Here is a 20,437-nt window from a genome sequence, read left to right on the forward strand (position 1 = left end):
TGGAAAATCAATTGTACTAGGGATGTCAAAATTATCCTGCCTTTGTTTTATGTTTTTAAGGGTTTTACTGTGATTGCAACACATTAAGGTCATATCAGCGCCAGGCAAAAAGGAAGAAAATGGGAAAGTAAAAATTTCTAGAATTACAATTAAAGTCCCCAAGAAAAAGTAAGACAAAGGGGGACTGGTTCAAATAGGGAACAAATGTAGATTCCCAGAGCACACTATCAAAGTACTTAAGTTTGAGATCACCTAAACGTCTTATCCATACACAAGCACAGGTCCCCACTGAGAGGAATACAATCAAATGTTTACAAACCATATAAATAAAACATAATACAATGCGAAACAGAGATGATTTACAAGGAAAAAAATATCATCTCCCAAAACTCTACTACTACTATACGTTTGACTGTTTCCCTCTCAGCCAGGGTTTTCGGCCAGGGCCAGGACAATACCAAGTAATCTTATTCTATGACAAAGACAGAAAGCAAGTTGGAAAACAGATAAAGGGGGATAGAAGACACAGTAAGTGCCTCCCTGCCCACTATGGAAGGTCAAGAAACCCGCCCAGATCCTGCCTTTAGGGGAACTGGAATCCAACTCCTCACAATGAAAAGATTGATAAACAAAAATTGTATGGTATTTCTAAATATCTCAACATTTATTCACAATTCTCATCAATATGAGATCACATATAAATCTATGATACAATTGACGCCATGATTCCATCACATACACACTTCCATGTATTATCTATCATACAGCCTGATACATAAAATAATACCATCATAGTGAAACATGGAACAATCACCTGGGGTAATCATGATCACTTCACATTCTTTTTTAAAGATAGATAACACTTAAAGTTGGTTTATAGTTTTTTGTTTTTTTTACAAAGTCCAACAAACTTCTTATAAATAAAAATGCACTTCCTATCAGATTAAGCAATTTTTAGAAAGTTTAAAAAAATTAAAATGTTGGCAATAATTGACCAATGATACTGTCGTCGTTCATCCATGGGTCACTATCATTTCACCGACGACATTCCAGTAAAAAGTAAAAAAAAGTATTTCAATCACAACGTTAAAGAGTGTTCAATGATGTTACAATTTTTACAACTTCTAAGAACACCCAGAATTAAATTAAGGGTAAATTTCAATGAAGAACTTTAATTCCCCGCTTCCCCTTCAATCTTCATCGCCCCAAAATGAAAATATACTACAGAACTCGCTGGATCATAGCATGCTCTCGGGTGAAGCCAAAAAGTGTGCTAGATTCCAAGATTTTTCTTCTACAGAGAGGACATACCAAACTTCTCTCTCGTCGATATTTATGACTTTATTGTTTTTTGTTGTTGAAGGGTTTTAAGCCCGAAACATTCAGTGTTTTAGTATTTTGTTCTTTCTTGAAGCTGTTATATTCATTTTTGTTTATTACTTTTTACAGTCCACAGCTTCTAGCAGCTAAGTATCTCTTTGACTCTTCCGGTAAGGAACTTTATAAAACGACCCCCTCATTTCATTTGCCCTGCTGGGGGCTAAACTAAATGAAGAATTGTGAATGAAGCCCATAGGGCATGGCACATCTTTAAAAATTTAAATTATAAGGTCTGGTACCAACTTTTAGTTTCAAATAAGTTTTAATGACTTTGAGATGCTCATCAAGTTCTGAAATTGTAGCCAACATTCTGTAAATCTACGAACTTTTTCGTAATAGACAGATCTGTGCATGAAGCAGTGGGCCAGAACAGCACTGTTTCATACACACTTTTTTTCAGACCTTTATCTTACAACAATGCCTGCTCCCCAATGTATCACAATGTCATGTCTCGCCCAAAATGTTAAGTTTTGCTATTGACTAGGGACCCCTAGTAAAGCGCTTTGAGCACATTAAGTGGATACTGCGCTATATATATAAGCAAAATTTTTTCTTTGTTTTTTTTTTTTAAGAGTATGAGTATGGAACACCAGCAATAATAACAAATCTATCATGATGAGGCTGAGGTAATCTGTGGTTGAAGTGGAAGTTTGGGCAATCCGACTGGTCTGTTCTGTTTGAAGAGCTGCATACACTGGTTGAAAAGGTCAGGGTCAATCACGCCTGAAGGATACACGGCATTCTGGTCGTAACGCTGAGCAATTGGAAAGAGAAGAGAACAAAAAAAAATTTATGGGTCATCATTAATTCATCATTGCCTCTAAGGTTTTGTTTTGTTTTTAAGCGTTTTACGGCCCTTGCAACATATTAAGGTCATATCAGCACCAGTAAAAAGGAAGAAATTGAATAGTAAAAACATTCTAGATGTGCAATTCCCACACAGCCAAGGACTCCAGCCAGGGTCAGGACAAAACCAAGTAAACGAGTTGGAAAACAGATATAGAGGGATTGAAGACACAGTGAGTACCTCCCTGCCCACTATGAGAGGTCAAGAACCCCACCCAGGCCTCTAAGGTATAAGGGGTGCTATTAATTCAGTTGGTAGTGCACTCACATTACACACAAAGGGACCAAGATCAATGACGAGTGCAGTCCAGATTTTTTTTTTGTAACCCCCTGTCCACCTAGCAGTGATTAGGTAGCTGGGTCTAATAGATCTGGTGGAATGTGATAGACTAGCATCTTATCCTGAGGATAGCAAGCAATTGCTATTGCCTGTTTCATGCTATAGAAACTGGATGAACTCTGGCTCCATGGGACTAGTGGCTCTGAAGGACTAATTTTTTTTTCAAAGTGATGGTTTTTACCAAAAAAAAAAACAAACATGAGTTTCCTTTTTGGTGTTCATTTTGAGCTCTGGGTAGATCTGATTTTTGGAAAAACAATTTCTCACTGTTTGATGGATGATAGAGTAGTTTCATATCTTACCCAATCAATAATTAATGTTATTGTGATGCCCATCAATTAATGACCATAAAAGCAAGATGCTCAGTGCGGCTATTTGGTCTCGATTTCGGATCGAAAGGTACTGGATTCGAGCCTCGCTCAGCGCATAGTTGAGTCCATGGAAAAGACTCTTTACTCACATTCTCTCACCGCACTCAGTTGTAAAATGAGTACCTGGCCGTTAACAGCGTTGTCTCTGTCGGAAAAAAAATTGTAATATCGCCGAACAGGCGTTATGTATCGTCCTAAATGTTAAGTGTTGCTGTTAGCCAAGAACCCCTTGTAAAGCGCAATGAGCACATTTAGTGGATATTGCGCTATGTAAAGGCTCAAAAAAAAAAAATAAAAAAAAAAGCTCAAGATCCATTATATATCATTCTTACATGTGGAATCTGACAGAGTCTCCGCCTCAAATCCAAATCTTTTCTGGCCGTCAGAGCCCGGGTGAGGAGAGACGTCGTGTTAAATAACTGTATCCGCTCTCTTTTCCTGGTTTTGATTAGCTGGTGGACGGACGGGGAATCGCTGTACAATTTGAATGCTGCTTTATCCGCCGATGAGGAAGAATAAGAAGAAGATGATGATTCATCCTTAGTTGCCAACTTAATTCCAGCATCGCTGCTGCCGTCTTCTTCCTTTTCTTCTTTCAATTCGCTTTGGTCTGTTTCAGGTTCCACTTTTACTGCTTCACTTTCCTGTTTGATGTCAGAGGAAGATGACGGATTTGAATCACCGACAGTCAACAGTGACGCAGGTTTTTGTTCCTTGTTTTCACTGACGGTAGTTGTCAACGAAGATGGGGTGGAAACATTTTGTTCTTTCTCGGTGACATCGTCTCCTGCTGGTTCTTTAGTATCCTCAGATTTGTTGGAGTTTGGAGGTTTACTTGTCTCAGGACTTGATGGCTTGTATTCATCCTTGTAGACATTGCCTGCATCTGTTTGAAAAGGTTAAAGAGAAAGAAAAATTAACTCAAGCTTTACAAACGTGACCCACTGCTTCCAAATAGTAAAAATTAAATGTATAGTATAGTAAAAAAAAACAACAAATAAATAAATAATTTAAAAAATTAAAAATTAAAAAAAAAAACAGGACTTGACAAATGGCAGCGTGGCTCAGCAGTAGTGTCTTTGCTTCATAACCAAAGGGTACAGAGTTTGTCTACCTCCTGCGCTGTGTGGCTTGAGCAAGTCACCCTGCCCTAGCTCACTTTTGCTACACTGCTGCTAATACCCTAGGTTATTCCAGTCTTCCCTTGGAATAGACTCTAAAGACAAATTTCCCCTTGGGGATGAATAAAGGGAATTTATTCATTTAATTATTTAAGTTTTCATGTTTTCTGAAGACAATGGAGACAGTATTTAAAAAAAAAAAAGAAATAACAACTAAAATCTCCTATTTCTAGTCATTATAACTTTAACATTTTTTTTTCATGTAGTTCCACCGGATTTAATACGATTTTGAAATGATAGCAAGTTGTAAATACAGGAGAGAAAAAAAAACAGCTGAAAAAAGATTAAACTTGCTCAATGTTGGTGTTTAAGGTCCCAATATGTCTCTTGGTCACTTAAATAGTGTGCTATCCTGCATTGTACACAAGTTAGGACAAAATTACCTGAACGTCGTTTTTTAGTATTTTAAAACTCGTCTATTTGAAGATCATTCATTTAGGTTTAACACCAATCACTTGGGCTCCTAAAAGCAGATCTCCTACTTGAAAATTTAAAAATTCGAAGCTTTTAGGAGATAAAAATTATAGTGGCCATAGTTAACTTTACATATTTTAACAGTTTACTCTCACAAAAATGATTAGAAAACTTCAAAATTCTTAAAATTATGCACTCTGTCATCAACTTTAATTTTCAGTAAGTTTTCATGACTCAGAAATGCTCACGAAGTTCTGAAATTTGAGCCAAATTTGTCGTAATTCTACAAATTGTTCGTAGTACTAGGCAGGTCTGCAATAGCTCATTTGGTAGAGCACTCACTATACACACCAAGAGACCAAGATCAATCCTGAGTGAAGTCAAGATTTTTTCTGACTCCCTTCTCCATCCAGCAGTGACTGGGTAGCTAAGTCTGTTAGATCTGGCAGAGAGCAAATAGACTAGCATATCATCCAAAGGGTAGAAGGCAATTGCTATTGTCTGTTCCACGCTATAGAAACTGGGATAAACTCCGGCTCTGTGGATCTAATGGCTCTGAAGAACTAATTTAAAACATGAATCACTGCTGATGTGAGCTCAATGAAATGTTGCTTGGACTGATTTTTAACTCTCTCCTTACCAGCCATTTTTAGATTTTTCCCCCAAAATTCACACCCACCCAACACAAAAATAGGCCTTTCTTCCTAAAATAGAAAAGTAACAAGTGCTTTCAATACAGAATGTTGTTCAGCAAAAAGAGCTCTACAACACAGTATTTAGCATTTATAGCTGTCAGCAAAGCATTTCTTTACATTTTGTGAAGCACAAGAGAAATCAGAATGGGAAAATTGTCAGTTGCATCACAGAGAATGTGAGGATTTTCCTATGGTTGGTAAGGAGAGTGTTAAAAGGTAAGAGAAAGTGAAAAGAGTAGTGTTTTTTTTTTGTTTTAAAGTTATGAGTCGTCAAAATATTAACCCTACAGTAAAATAAATGAACCAAATCTCTCACCTGATGAAGTGATTTTGGCCAAACTCTCCATCTCCTTTTGGCAATGGTCTTTAACCTTTTTGTACAGTTTATCGCCAGCAAGAGCACGCGACAGGCCCAGCTGGGCAAACACATTGGCTGCCTTGAATCGTTGGAATACGGGACCCGATGCCTGACTAGAGGTGTTCTTGGGTTTGGTGGAAGGCAACAGGCTGGCCAGGTCAATGTCAAGGACACTCACAATGGCTGGAAAGGAATGACGATAATGTCAGGGTTTTATTTTTTTTTTTTTTTAAAACAATATTTAAAAGAGGATTACACTCATTTTTCCTAAATATATTACCTATAACAAAAATAACAACAACAGCACTGTTTCCCCATTATTTTGTCATTTCTCACAATCTCCTGACAAAGACCATAAATCTCCTTACAAAATGTTGAGGGCCCAAAATCAATCTTTTATATATTTCCTAAGATTTCTGAAATTTTAATTTTATGATGCATTCAGCTGCTGTATTCCACTGAGTGCCTTTTATTTCCCTCATGAGACTTATATTTTAATCATATCAGTGTACATAGACTGAAAAAAAATAATTCCCTGACAAAATGTTGATGGTGTACAACAGATTTGCTTACTTCTCTTGTTAAGTTTTTCACCTTCTTCATCCAAGTCGTTTTCATCTGAGGAGATTTCTTCATAGCCTTCGTTATCAGTATCGCCTAAATTGAAAAAAAAAATATATATATATTATTAATGATACAAATAAAACTCATCTTGTATATGATCACAGGCTATTAAGAATTTTCTTCATTCACGATAAACTAAAATGATATGGAGAGCAAATTTTTCAAAGACAAACAGAACAGAATTTAAACTCAGAAAAGAAACTAAATCCAAAAAAATGTTTCAAAAATATATTTTTTAAATTTAAAAAAAAATTGTGAATTTAGATATCTTTTGGTGAGTATAATGGGCAGATTTGCACTTACGTCTTCTTCTCTCCTTGAAAGGTTTTTCTTTCTGGATATCCTCTACTATTTTCACATTGGGAATGTTTTTCTCAAGCACTGGTCTGGCAGGGAGGATAAACAAAGTGACACAGAAAAAAGTGATGAGGGAACACAAGGGAAATAGAGGTGTTGTTTTTTCGTTTTATAAAAATATACTTTAGTTGTTAGATTGTAGCACGCCGAATTCTAGCACGTTCTGCAATACAACATGCTGAAGCTGGGCAACTAAATTTTATATAATATATAATAAGTCGTTACCTCCCATGAGCATTAGATTTCGGCATGCTCGGATTCTAGCATAATCTTTGGCTCTCCTGAGAGATTGCTAGAACCAGAGATACTTATAGAATAGGGTTGATTCAATAAAATGTGAACATTATTATACAGCACCAATTAAATAATTGTCGAATTTAAATTGTCCACATTTTAATTGAGTGCATTACTGTATTCATGAGGTGCTGACATTCTATTAGATCACAACAAATCAACTGACTTCAAATTGGGTTAAGGTGACAGTCTATTACTATATTGATGCAATGACTCTTCTTCTAATTATTAAGTGATGAAGTGGAGGGAGTGAAGCAGTTGATTGTGAAAATCTGATGCAAAATAATAGCTGAGCTGCCAACATTGCAAGCCAATCAACTAACTTAAAAGAGAGTTTGGGCGATAGTCTATTAACATTGATGCATGATTCTTATACTGCTATTAATTAGTGGTGGTGTAGAGGGAGTGAAGCAGTAGGTTGTGAAAATCTGATGCAAAATAATACCCGAGTTGCCAACCAACATTTTCAGCTAATCAACTGACTTAAAATAGAGTCTGGGTAATAGTCTATTAACATTGATGCATGACTCTTATACTGCTATTAATTACTGGTGGTGCAAATTGAAAATGAATCCCGAGCTGCCAACCTATAAAGCCAGCAAAACGGGATAAGACTTTTAAAATATCAAGATCTTTATCCAAAGTAAAAAGCACGAAAACCTATTATTCCAATCTGGTACACTACAATAAAAAGACAATATGAACTGCAAGTCTGATAGAAACATGCCATAAACAACACTTAAAGACAATCAATTTATATGCATCACTAAATATGCCGTAAACAACTAAAGGCTATCATTTTGTCATTTTACATAGGTGTAAACATCACTATATCCCCAAGAGAAAAAAAAAAAATCAAGTAAGATTGGGATCCTGTGAGAACATATTTAAGGTTCTATCAAAAGCCCTGAAAAATCCCAGGCCCACGAAAAATCTGGACAGCCCTGAATAATGCATTTTGAGCTTTACCTTGAGCTATCTACCAGCTTGCAACTTCCTCTTCATTTGATAAAATAAACATATAGCAAAACTGCCCTGTATCCTCCCTATTATATAATTTACATTTAAATTAGGAAACCTCTAAAAAAAAAAAAAAAAAAAAGGAAAGTAAAATTCCCATCTGGGGAAGTATAATAGGGAGGGCAATAATAATCTCTAGTCTATACAGAGTTTCAAGATAAGTTTGACTTACTTTTCCATCAGTGGCAAAGGTTCAAACCTCATTTCCATCAACCCCATCCTTCTAGGAGGCAAGTCTTGGTGATCTCTGTGCATGCCACCGCCTAAGCCTATATCCATGAAATTGTCGCTGGGGTTATTGAAGTTATTGGGGCCCATCATGTTGTTATGGAAGAAGTTCTCGCTATGCCCACCAAAGTTATCGCCGTCGTTGTTATTATTATTGTGGTTATTGATGTTGTTGTTACTGTTGTTGTTGAGGTGGGAGAAGGGAACCCGGTGGTGATGATGATGATGGTGAGAATTGCGATGTCGATTGTCGTACTCCATCTCTTCATCTTCGTCCTCATTATCAGATTCTTCAATGTTGTCCAAGTCCTCAGCAATTCCACCTCTTGGATGACCCTGTCAAAACATAGCACAATTATGATAACACTAACTAAAATGTATTGTTTTCAGTAATCATCCTCCATAATCTAGTTTTAAAATCCGTATCAGGAGAAAAATACAATTTTGCAGGGCTGATTCACCATAAGCGGCAAACACAGAATCTGTTTTCCTAAAATTGTAGAATAGGAAGCAGAAGTCGTGACGTCACACCTCCCTCCCTTCCAGTTCATAACTCCTTGGGAGTGTGTAAACAGTCCTCTAGAGGACTAGAAATGTATAGGTTATATATTGAATCATAAAGTGGCATAACTATTTTCTTAACAGGATGGATATGCAAATTCTAATGATTACAGGGCAAAAAAAAAAAAAAGAGCAGGGCAGATGATCTTTATTGACGACCAGCATTTATTTTAGCTGGAAAATAGGACGCCATCACTCTAAAACAAAAAAAAAAGTTGCAAAAGGAAAATATTCATAAAGTGATTGCACTCCAAGGAGATTGGAACCAGTATTTCGACATCAAACCATTGCTCCCTATTCTAACCTATTGTCACATAAAAACAAGTACCGTAAAATGCCTTAAAATATGAATAATGTGATAAAATTTAAACCAGATGAGTGAAAATAAGTTATGGTCACAAATACTCTTAGAGATAATAATTATAAATTTCATGGCAGCCGTTCCTTTACACATACTGTGCCACTTGTGTGGAGTGACCTGCCCACCCAAAAGGATAAGAGAATCGAAATCTATTGATAGTTTTAAATCACTGTTAAAGCGCTACCTTTTTACCATTGCATTTTCATGATATTGATAGGATAATACATACACACTGCTGCTATTTATTGATGTCATTGTGGTATACATTATATATATATGTGACTTTTGAATATATATTTGTAACGTGCATTGAGCATCACAGTGATGAAAATGTGTGACATAAATGCCATATATTATAATTATTACTATTATCACAAATCATCCTCCAAAATCTTAGTTTTCAAAACTTCTAATTCTCTTTAACTCTAACCCCCCCCCCCCCCCCCCCCCCTTCCCCAAAATAAAGACTTAGTAATGGTGGGAGCCTTGTCCTCATCATTTACTAACCTTTCTAGAGGTACCCCCAATCAGTATGTCATCAGCATCGTCGTCATCCGACCAATCACTGAACACTCTTTCATCTTGTTGACCATCATCTAGAAGGGCAGTAGACAAAAATTATTTCATTAAATCAAATGGAGTTTCATTGCTATATGTTGAGCTTTTTTTTAATAGCGCAATATCCACTAAACATGCTCAAAGCACTTTAAACATAGAGTCTCTGACCAACAGCAACATGTAACATAACGAATGAGACATGGCACCTGAGGTGATAATACCATTTTTTTCCCCGACAGAGGAACATTGTGAACGGCCAGGTACTCATTTTACATCTGAGTACGGTGAGAACGTGAGTAAAGGGTCTTTTCCAAGGACTCAACTATTCACAGAGTGAGACTCGAACGCAGGATCTTCTGATCTGAAACCGAGTGTCATACCACAAGACCACATTGCCGCGTGGATTTGATGGGAGGAATGTGCATCTGAGGTCTTCAAGAGGTTGACACTCAAGCAAGTGGTGTGTTATTGTTACATTGAAGGGACATGTATAGTTGACGGATGCAGTAAATATTTTTTCCTGACGCCCTGTTTACCTTGTAGTGATTGGGTAGCTGGGTCTATTAGATCTGGTGTAAAGTGCTATGTGAGATCGACTAATGTCCTATCCAAACGGTAGCAATCAATTGTTACTATCTGTTTAATGTTACATAAACTGGGATATAATGCAGCTCAACTGGCTCCATATGGCTTTGAAAGACTACTCGCTCAATGAAAAACCAAGCAAAGGATCTCTGCTTAAAGGGGTGCTCTCTCAAATAAATTTAAAAAATTAAATTAATGATTCATATGAAAAGAAAAACTGTGATCCAGCACCTTAACATGGGTGGACCCGATCATAAACTACAGCCTTTGTTAACTCATAGCCTAATACTGACTCAAAAAATTATGTCCAAATACAAGGCAACGGCCACCAAAAATGAGCAAATCGTGAGTTGTATTCAATAGTTCAACCAATGGGATCATTTGTTTTCTTTGAGCACTATTAATGACAACAACTCACTAGGCGGTGTGTACTCTCTTAAAAATGATGTCACAACTCAAGTCCTAGTTTCAGGCTATTAATTAATAAAGGCCACGACTAGATTGTAAATTTGGGGTAAAAAAATCCTAAAGAGATAGAAATTCGAATTCGGCAAAAATCCCCCCACCCCTTTCCCAAAACATTAAGTTCTTGTAAATAAATAAAACAAAAAAACTTCTCTTCAAATTTTGTAATTTGGAAATCAAATATGAATAAGAAAAACCGCTGTTTACATCGTAACTGATATGATGATTTTTCCTACAGTTGGTAAGAACAGGGTTAAAAAGTGTTAACTCACCTAGGCCATCACCCAGCATAGCTGCTACTATGTCGCCTCCATCAATCTTGGCGGGAAGAGACTCTAAACACAGGAGTGAAACAGATTCAGGTCAGTCCGATTATAATTTAATAATTGCATATACAACAAAAAAAAAAGCAATAGTTTCGTCTAAAATTTTAGCTCAGTAACCCACATCTGGAGGAAAAAAAATGTGTATTTACAAATTAAATCTGAATGAGTGGGAGGATTGACACAAAGGTGTAATAAAATGTCGATGTGAAAATTTCAGGACAAAACGTACTCACCGTTATCTGAGGACCTGCCTTTCTTGACAGGAGAGCTGTGATAAGACTCAGCTTCTGAGGCACTCGGGGATATCAATCTATCTCTCTTGGGTTTCTGAATGAATGGTAACAAAACAATAATCGAAACTGTTTATTTTATGTAACAAACAAACATATATATATAATATTTTAACAAAATGATGTTGATAAAAATAAAAATTTAGAAATCTAGCAATAAGCTAAAACTGTAAGTGACACACCGAAAAATAGGATATTATTTGAAAAGGTTTTCAACAAATTGAATTGTTCTTGGTTCTCGTATCAGCACAGCCTTTGCTGATCATTCTACTTTTTAAAAAGGTGTGTTAACTTGTAATATAATGAGTGCTCATACCTAAGTTTACTGCCTAAGAGATCAGAAAGTAAAAACGCAAAACCAACCGAGCCATCATCCTTTTTAGGTGTTTCCTGTTTCTGTTTACCACTTCCTGGAGCCGGCGACGACGACGATGCGGCGTCTTCTTTCTTTTTGTCCATCCGTCCTGAGGAGGGAGACGGGGACACCGACTTGGACGTCCTCTTTGGTGCGGGAGATCGATTAGACGAACGCTCTCGCTGCTGCGGCTTGTCGTCTGGTGATCGGGACGTCCTTCGGGATTTGCGGCACTGGGTGGTTTCCTCACTGCGATGAGATTGAGACTCGGAGGCTGGTGACTGTCCTCTGGTCGGTTTGTCCCTGAATAGATACATGAGAGAACAATGTCTGATGATGACAAATCGTGGTTTACAGTATCGATGCATATTTGTGTTGTGACAATTACCAGACCTGCCATTGACAACACACAAACAAAAAACCCCCCAAATAATCAGAATTTGAAAAAAAAAAAGAATTAGTTTCCGACCAAAATGTATGATTTTTTACTCTTATTTATATAAATTTTCTCTTTAAAATGATTTACAATTGATGTAATGTAGTTCAATTTGGTAATATAATTATTTTAAAGTAAAAACAAAATATTTTTTATCAATCGATTCTCCACAGTTTTTGTTTAACAAATAATCCAAATCTGCAGGTCAAATTCTGAATTGGACCAAATTTGATTTACTTAAAAATTCTGCATAACTCGATTAAATACAAATCTTGAAAAGTGGCAGGTCTGAAATAGTTTTGAGGGCAATTACAAATAAATTTATAATTAAGAAAAAAAAATGTTTCTTAATAAAGTAGATATTTGGGCATCCACTGGAGACTTAATCTGTTTTCATTCCTCCAAATTGCCAACATTCCATCCCAGAATTTAACTTTTTTTTTTTTTAAACTGTTCTCAACCTAAAGCAACATTTTCCAAGTGGCACTCTTGGTAACGCATGACAAAAAAAATCAACATCATCTAAACAGATATCACTGCAATCATGTCATGGCTCTTTTATCTAAAGGTGTAGGTAGTCCTTCAGAGCCATTAGGCCCATGGAGACGGAGTTTATTCCATTTTCTATAGCGTGAAACGGATGATAGCAAATGCTTGCTACTCTTTGGATAGGATGCTAGTCTATCGCAAAGTACTTTCCACCAGATCTAACAGATCTAGCTACCCAATCACTGCTGGGTGGATAGGGGGGGGGGGGGGGTCAGAAAAAATCTCGACCGCACCCGGGATCGATCTCAGTCCTTTTGTGTGTGAAGCAAGTGCTCTACCAACTGAGTTATCTGGACCCCCTGCACTTCTAAAGGTGTCCCATTGTCTTAAATCAATATTATGGCAGAGTGGTTTAGATGCTGAAATACGATTCTTATATCAAACTTAGTTATTTCATTGAAAGGTCAGTGGTTCTCAACCTTTTGCACTGACGGATTGGTAAAAGCAAAATTCAATGGACTGGCAGCAGAAACAATGATCAATACTTCAAAGTTACAATGTGTATCTACTTTTCATTCAACATGCTTCTCTATCCATTTTTCGAAATTTTAAAAACATTGAATGAGCCTTTTGAAAATAAAATCTATAATACTACTAGATCTTTTCTTTGCTGATTGGGAAATTTTTTTCCTGAGACCTGCACCAGTCTGGGGGCCACTGAATGAGAACCGCTGCCATAGGTCCTCAAAGAGCAGCGAGGAAAAAATAAATAAAACATCATATTTCTTCTAATCATACTATAGATCACTTTTTATCTTTCACTTCACTCTGACATAGTATCAGTACCAGATCGAGGCAATGGATCATTTACATAATTTTAGACCACCGTCTTAAGATTCCAATTCTGAACACACCAAGTTGCTGGTCTCAAATTATATAAAGTCAAAGACTCACAAGATATTGACCAAGCAAATACAGAGATGTGTACATCATTGGCTTTTCAGCCTTAAAAAACACACAATTTTCTTAGTTCAAGCCAAGATAATTATTCAACCAATGACGTATCGGATCTAAAACAGTGAGTAAAACTATCCAATGAAAACGCATAGTTTGACTTAACGAAGCATTCATGTTAATCGACTGTTATATTGTCTGTAATTTTTAAAACCATTTTTTCAAATCTCTAGCACATTTGTCTTTTTTTGAATTAACAGTTTTCTCCCAAATCCATCAACACTCACTAAGATATTTACATGTCGGTAGAAAAAAAACAACAAAAAATTCACCTGTTTTCCCTGACTGCATTTGTAGCTCCCTTTTGATCTCCAGACTTCCCTGCTGACCTACCCGAGGTCAGAGGTGACACTGATGCTTTCCTGTTCTTGTCCAAAATCAATCGAGACCTTGCTACCAACATGCGACTAGCCATAGAACCTTTTGACTTCTCTCCCATCTTGACGTCGTCTCCAGATTTTTTGGGGCTTTTCTTCCCTCCAAAAGTCTTGTTTGCCGGACGCCTCTTGGCCATTATCGATGATGACGTGGATGTAGCGTTGTTACCGTCGTTATTACCTGTCCCTGCTGAAGCAGTTGGCTGCTGTTGCTGGTCTTGGGAGAAAAGACTAGCAAGAGATTCATCACGAGACTGAGGTGAGGCTGATCCTTTGATACCTGCACCAGTTCGACGATACTGCCTTGATGAAGGCTCTTTCATTTTTGACACAGGCCCACTACTTCCTCCAGCACCTGGTTTTGATCTAGACTCTTCCATGTTCTCTCCACCTCTTCTCCCATATCCAGTTTCGGGGCCACCCTCCTTTCGAGATGACGACTCCACAGAAACATCTCTCGACCTCCAGTTATTTCCGTCTCTGACATTATTGTTATCATTATTATTATTGTTGCCCCTGCCTCCTCTTCCACCAAAACCTCCTTCCCTGTAAGAACCACCTGGCCCACCATCACCTCCACGTTTATTTGGTTCTCTGGAGTCGTCCCTTCTATTTACACCATCATCACCAGCCACTCCTCTGCGATCATCCCTTCCACCCCTGTTGTCTGAAAAGTCTCGACCGCCTTCATTGTTTCCTCCACGATAACCATCATAGCCTCTACCATCTCCTCTTCCAGACGACCAGTCATCTCTGCCAAAATTGCCAGCATTACCACCTCCCCGCCCTCCTCCTAATCCTCCTCCCCCACTCCTTCTGTCATCCCAGCCTCGTCCTTCTCCACTGTTGTCACCACCTCTGTTAAATCGACCAGGGCCTAATGGAGGAAAACAAAACAAAACAAACAAAAATTTATTTTTATAAACAATTTTTAAAATGTTAAAATTTGAAATTTTTAAATGACTAATGAACAAATTGAATCCAGGGCCTAATGGAAGAAAACAGAACAAACAAAGATTAATTTTTATAAAAACTTTTTAAAATGTTAACATTTGAAATTTTAAATGTCTTATTGACAAATTGAATAATGTATTTTGATACTTCTTTGAAATATTTAGGTCTAACAGTGGCCTAGTTTTAATGCTATATTTTAGTCATGCAAACCACAGGAACTACAACCTCTGTAGTTTGAAAAGCAGTGCAATGCTTACTACGCTAGGACACTTGTCCATTGCAAACTATCCATTATTCTTCTATATTGCTTAATATTAGCAGGATGGGCATCTGGACCTTAAAAACAATATATATATTGAAAAATATATATATATATTTGTTGGTTGGTTGGTTGTTGGTTGGTCTCTTCCAACACAATTGAGGTTATATGAGAGACCGCTGAAACAAAAAAACAAGCAATCTAACAAAAATAGTACAAATGTCAATCAAAATCATAACCTAAAGATATCATAAGCTAAATTATAAATAACCAAGAACAAACAGGCAGAGGATTTACAGGAAAAAAAATATCCCCTGTCAAAAATACAATCACAAACCAAAGAAGCAGGATAGGCTAGTAAAGAGAAGAAGAAACGACATCACTATCGGATCGTACAACCATGCAAACATCATAGGTATATGATTCAAGGGTGATGCTCCCATCCAACCACCCGCGTATATATATATATATAAACATTTGAAAGATAATTAAGATAGTTTGACTTCTATATATATATAAAGCATTCTCTGCCCAAAATAGAAACATTTTAAAATGTAATTCAAACTAAAATGCATTATTTTATTGATATTTACATATAATTCTTCAATTTATAAAAAAGAGAGAGAAATTTTTTTATTTTTTAAAATCAATTAATTAATATATAATGATAAAATAATAATAATAATAATAATAATAATAATAAAATAATAATAATAATAATAATAATAATAATAATAATAATAATAATAATAATAATGTTATAGTGATTTTGAAATTGCTTATCAAAAAAAGACCCATCATCGAGAAGTTCCTTACCTCTGTCATAATTTCCTCTGTCTCCCATGAATTGGCCTGCCCTAGAGTCTGATGTGTACCTGCCTCCCCTATCTCCATCCTGGGGACAAAAAATGCATACATATTTTTTAATGTCATGAAGACCATTCCCATTTGACAAGATGAATGACATTATTTTTAATAATTTTGGTAATCATAGGTTAAATAAATCAGTGCTTATGGGGATGACAAAAAGTAAAAAAAGGAGGAAAATTTTGAACGTCTGTGCTTAACTCTCACAGGCTACCAGTGTTTACATAGGAAATCATAGGCTGAATACCAGACCAAGGGACATAACTCTGCGTATAATTTGCTCCAGCATCATTAAAACATTAATTAAAAATCACCCATTCAATAAAAAAAATAAAAAATGTGATTTTAATCTCTCTGTATCGAGCACAAAATGAGGCTTTTAAAAAAATTTTCACTGCGTTGTTCTTCATTCAATTCAATGTTTGTTCATATTTTAATCTCTTCATATGTGTAAATGAGCAATGTAATCTTTCGTGTGATAAAGAAAGTGACTTTGGTACAGGTGTTTACAAAGTCCAATTCTTCACCATCAACTGAGCTTTCGAATTAAATATTTTAAGCCAGAGATGAAGGTCATCTTTGAAAATCGTGGCCCATGATCTACTTAAGATAAATCGACAAACTAAAGAGAAAACGAAAGTAGGAATTCCTAGCTCTTAAAAGGTTACATCCCTTAGATTCTAGATGGCGTGTTTCTCTGTAAAAAAAAAAAAAGTATACAATGGTATATCATGATTGTACGACAGCAGGCGATTGGGTATAGAACCATTGTGGGCGATGGAGGGGGATACGGTCGGTAGTCTATCAGTTAAGCCCTATTCTTACAGAATTAACCCTCACTTTTAGAGCTTGAGAGATGATAATCTATCATTGATTCTCGTAGTCCAGACAGATATGGTCTAGCTAACTTCTGCAGAGGGTGAAAGTGCCTGAAGCAACGCTCAAACCCCCCCCCCCCCCCAGCTCACAGTGCAATGTCTTAACCACTCTGCCACCTCCTTCCCCCCCCCCCCCCCCCCCCCTTGATTAACCTGATTTCTCGGTATATCCTTGAAAAATTTCCAATGGGGATAAATAAAGGAAGTTTTAAAAATTCATAATACTAACCTGTTGTTGACCAAAGCCCCCGCCTGGTCTTCTCATCCTATTATCATCTCTCTCTCGCTCCCTTTCTCCATCCATCCAACCACGCTGATTGCTTCCACTTCCAGTTCCTGTTCCTCCTCCTCCACCACGTCTGTCCCCATCTCGATAAGGCTCATCCCTTCCTCCTCCTCCTCCTCCTCTTCTGTCTCCTCTTCCATCTCTAGAGTTATCTTTCTTGTCATCTCTTTCTCCTCCGCCGCGCCTAGACGAATACTCTCCTCCCCTTTCTCTATCATCGTAGTGATCTCCCCTCTCTCCTCTTCCATCCCTGTCTCCTCTGCCGTCCCTTACTCCTCCTCCTCCATCCCTTCTATTACTGCTAACACTGCTCTCTTTGCTGCCTCCTCTCTCTTTTTCTTTCCGCCGTGTCTGGCTTGTGGAGACTAGACGTCTGTGACTTTCCTCCTTGTATTCTTTTCTCCCATCTGGTTTGCCACTTCCTGTTCTTCCTCCACTGCTGTCAGGTTGCCGCCTCTTCAGAGATTCTGGCCCTCTCTCATCTCTACTTCTGCTTCGTGGATCTAAAGATGAAGAAAAAAAAAAGGAGATTGAGAAAAAAAATCATAAAATAAATATTTGGAAATATAACATAAGTTTAATACAGTCAAGCAACAATATCCTTCCAAACTGTTACTAGGGGTTATACGGCGCTAGCGACACGTTTAGGTCATTTAAGTGCCAGTAAAATGGAAGAAAAAGGGATAGTCAAAATATTCTAGATTTATGATTAAAAGCAGACAAGAAAAAGTAAGAGGAATGGTTCAAAATAGGGGACAGACAGAAATTCCAAGAGCAGGCTATCCATTAGTTTGAGATCACCTAAAAATACCATCCACACACAACGCACAAGATCCAACTAAGTGGAATATACTCAAATGTTTACACTTACAGATCATTTTACATTGAAAACAAAAATATAACAGTATATAACAGAGATGTGATTTACATGGAAAAAAAATATCTCCAAAAACTATAACAATCCATTTGACTGTTTACCTTCAAGCTAAAGACACTTTGATTTCTATACTGTAACCAATCATGATGATTGAGACATTGAAAATTGAACAAAATAGAAAAAATTTAGTTGTCCTAGAGAGAATGATTAGTTGACTAACCAGGACTCGTATCAGCCATCCTCTTCCTGTCTTTATGACTTCCATCCCTCTTTGCTGCTGCTGTAGATGACATGCTCCCAATGGGTTGCCTCCTCATCTTACTCCTTCCACCATCATCCTTCAACGACCTCTGACCCTTCCTGCCTCTGTCCACACGGCTTCTTGAAGAGGATCTGGATGGTGATGATGAGTCGGAGGACGAGGAGGATGATGATGATGAAGACGACGATGACGAACGCCGGCCCTTCCTCCGGCCTCTCTGTTGTTGTTGTTGTTGTTGCTGTTGCTGCTCTCTTTTTTTGTCAACCGACCTTGACCTTCTACCTCTGGCCATTCTAGCTTTGCTTGACGACTGCACAGCAGCAGGTTGTTTTCTCCTTTTAGCTATATGACAAGAAGTAAAGCACATTAATTAAAAGATACATGAGGAACTCATGAAACATATTTTCATCCTTAAAAACTCTAACTAAAGACATCCAAATCCTTACAGATGAATGAGCTAATTTTGACCAATCACAAAGATGCGACATTGGGCTTCTTTATTTTATGTGTCAGTGCATGACATAATCAGTCGGAAGGTGAAAATTTTGGATTTGCATTTTCTGAAAGAATATGCTCAGAGCATTTTAATCTTTATTTGAAGTAAATCGAGTGATTATTTATGTCAGATGTATGGGAAAGGTATCCAGCAACTTTTCTCAAATTTCATACTTTTTCAACTGGACCAGCTATAAAAAATATTTAGAAGTGAAATTAAGCTTTGATATTTCCTGAAGACGTACAAAAAGGGGTGATTTAATCATTTAAGACAAGAACTCATTTTGGATAAAAACTGACCTTCTAACTAAACTTGGCAATATTTCAGTTCAAACCTTTTCACCATCCGACTGATTATGTCATTCACTGTGACATACAATATAGGCGGTTTTTACCCCTCAGACTTGGGTGATCATCAGAACATTTTGAAGGGAGAAGTGTCTACCTATGCCCTGAATATATGGCTCACTTTTATAAATTAACATGTTTGAATAATTTATACAATAAATCCAGCGCTATTACCAGCCAGGTACCCAAAAAATATCGGGGATCCCGATAGCTCAGTTGGTAGAGCACTTACTTGCGTCACACACAAAGAAGGGACCGAGATTGATCCTGGATTTTTTTTTCTGCAAGCACCACGAAAACCTTTTGGTAAAGACTCATATACATTAAAAATTCTATACATGTGGCAGGTCTGTAAAAGCTCAAGCCTGGGATGAGTGGTGATAGGCTACTCACCAGGGCTAGGAGACCTGGATCGACTATCAGACGAGCTTGACTGGTCTGATGACCTTGACCTTGATCTCTGACGAGAGATTCTACTGTGGCTGACAGATCGGGATTTTTTGGACGGCGAGGCAGTGGTTTTCGGCTTCTGCTGTTTCAGAACTTTTTTCAATGGGGACAACAGCTTCTTGGATGACGATTTTCCAACAGCAACCTCAGTTTGGTGGCTGATCTTCTCCTTTTTCTTCTTTTTAGCCTTTACTTTGCTCTTTGATTTAGGCGAATCAGATTCTATATTGGACAAAATATTGTGTTATGGGGTTAAAATTGTTAAAACATGTTTTCAATTACAAAACAGTCGATGTGTGACAATGAGAACCAATGAATTTTTAAAAAAATTATAAATAAAAATCAAAACCTTAAAAAATTTTCTCAATTGAAAAACCCAACAATATGTGATAAAGAATAAAATGTTTTTAGAAAAATAAATATATCAAAGGAGTTGAAATTAATTCAAATCATATTACAATGAAATCAAAAGTATTTCTATATCATATTGCAATTCTGAACAGACAAGACCAGAGACTGCTGAATATCATCTTGATATCAACTAGGGTGCTATAACAGTTGAAGAAGTGTAATGTGCCATTCTGCAGAATTGATCAAAGCAGAAGACAGGACAACTCCTGATGTATTATGTAAGATACCACAAAAGGTTTGGAGTACCGATGATATTCCACAAAGAATGGGAAATTGGAACAATTATTCAATCCCTAAAAACGAAAAAAAAAAAAAAAGGGGCCTAAGCAATTGCAGCAATTCACCGTCTTCAATTATTATGAGAAGGATTTTGTGAATCTACATATCAGTTCAAATTAGAAAAATTCTGAAGTATTATAAGAAGG

General features: G+C 37.0%; 1 protein-coding gene and 1 long non-coding RNA gene across 3 annotated transcripts in view; one reads left to right on the top strand and one right to left on the bottom strand.

Annotated features, from left to right (window-relative positions):
- Positions 1–640: 640 nt before the first annotated feature.
- LOC144980876 (uncharacterized) overlaps positions 641–20,437 on the bottom strand; it is a 36,000-nt gene continuing 16,203 nt past the window's right edge. For both annotated transcript variants that reach the window (XM_078928764.1, XM_078928765.1), the window contains exons 8-22: positions 19,545–19,823; positions 18,267–18,650; positions 17,113–17,672; positions 15,955–16,033; positions 13,821–14,802; positions 11,618–11,912; positions 11,198–11,291; positions 10,911–10,973; positions 9,538–9,626; positions 8,053–8,444; positions 6,513–6,595; positions 6,159–6,242; positions 5,544–5,768; positions 3,270–3,823; positions 641–2,134 (exon numbers count right to left, since the gene is read on the bottom strand). In XM_078928764.1, the coding sequence (XP_078784890.1) occupies positions 1,991–2,134; positions 3,270–3,823; positions 5,544–5,768; positions 6,159–6,242; positions 6,513–6,595; positions 8,053–8,444; positions 9,538–9,626; positions 10,911–10,973; positions 11,198–11,291; positions 11,618–11,912; positions 13,821–14,802; positions 15,955–16,033; positions 17,113–17,672; positions 18,267–18,650; positions 19,545–19,823 (4,307 nt within the window). In that variant the 3' untranslated portion in view covers positions 641–1,990. The remainder of the gene's footprint in view (positions 2,135–3,269; positions 3,824–5,543; positions 5,769–6,158; positions 6,243–6,512; positions 6,596–8,052; positions 8,445–9,537; positions 9,627–10,910; positions 10,974–11,197; positions 11,292–11,617; positions 11,913–13,820; positions 14,803–15,954; positions 16,034–17,112; positions 17,673–18,266; positions 18,651–19,544; positions 19,824–20,437) is intronic.
- On the top strand, positions 6,603–20,116 carry LOC144980877 (uncharacterized). Its single transcript, XR_013646980.1, has 3 exons — positions 6,603–6,659; positions 10,877–11,000; positions 20,105–20,116. It is a non-coding gene; the product is annotated as an uncharacterized LOC144980877 (long non-coding RNA).

Source organism: Berghia stephanieae, chromosome 10, assembly GCF_034508935.2.
Source record: "Berghia stephanieae isolate SIO BIC M18660-M18661 chromosome 10, UCSD_Bste_1.3, whole genome shotgun sequence".
In the NCBI taxonomy this organism is placed as follows: Eukaryota; Metazoa; Mollusca; class Gastropoda; order Nudibranchia; family Aeolidiidae; genus Berghia; species Berghia stephanieae.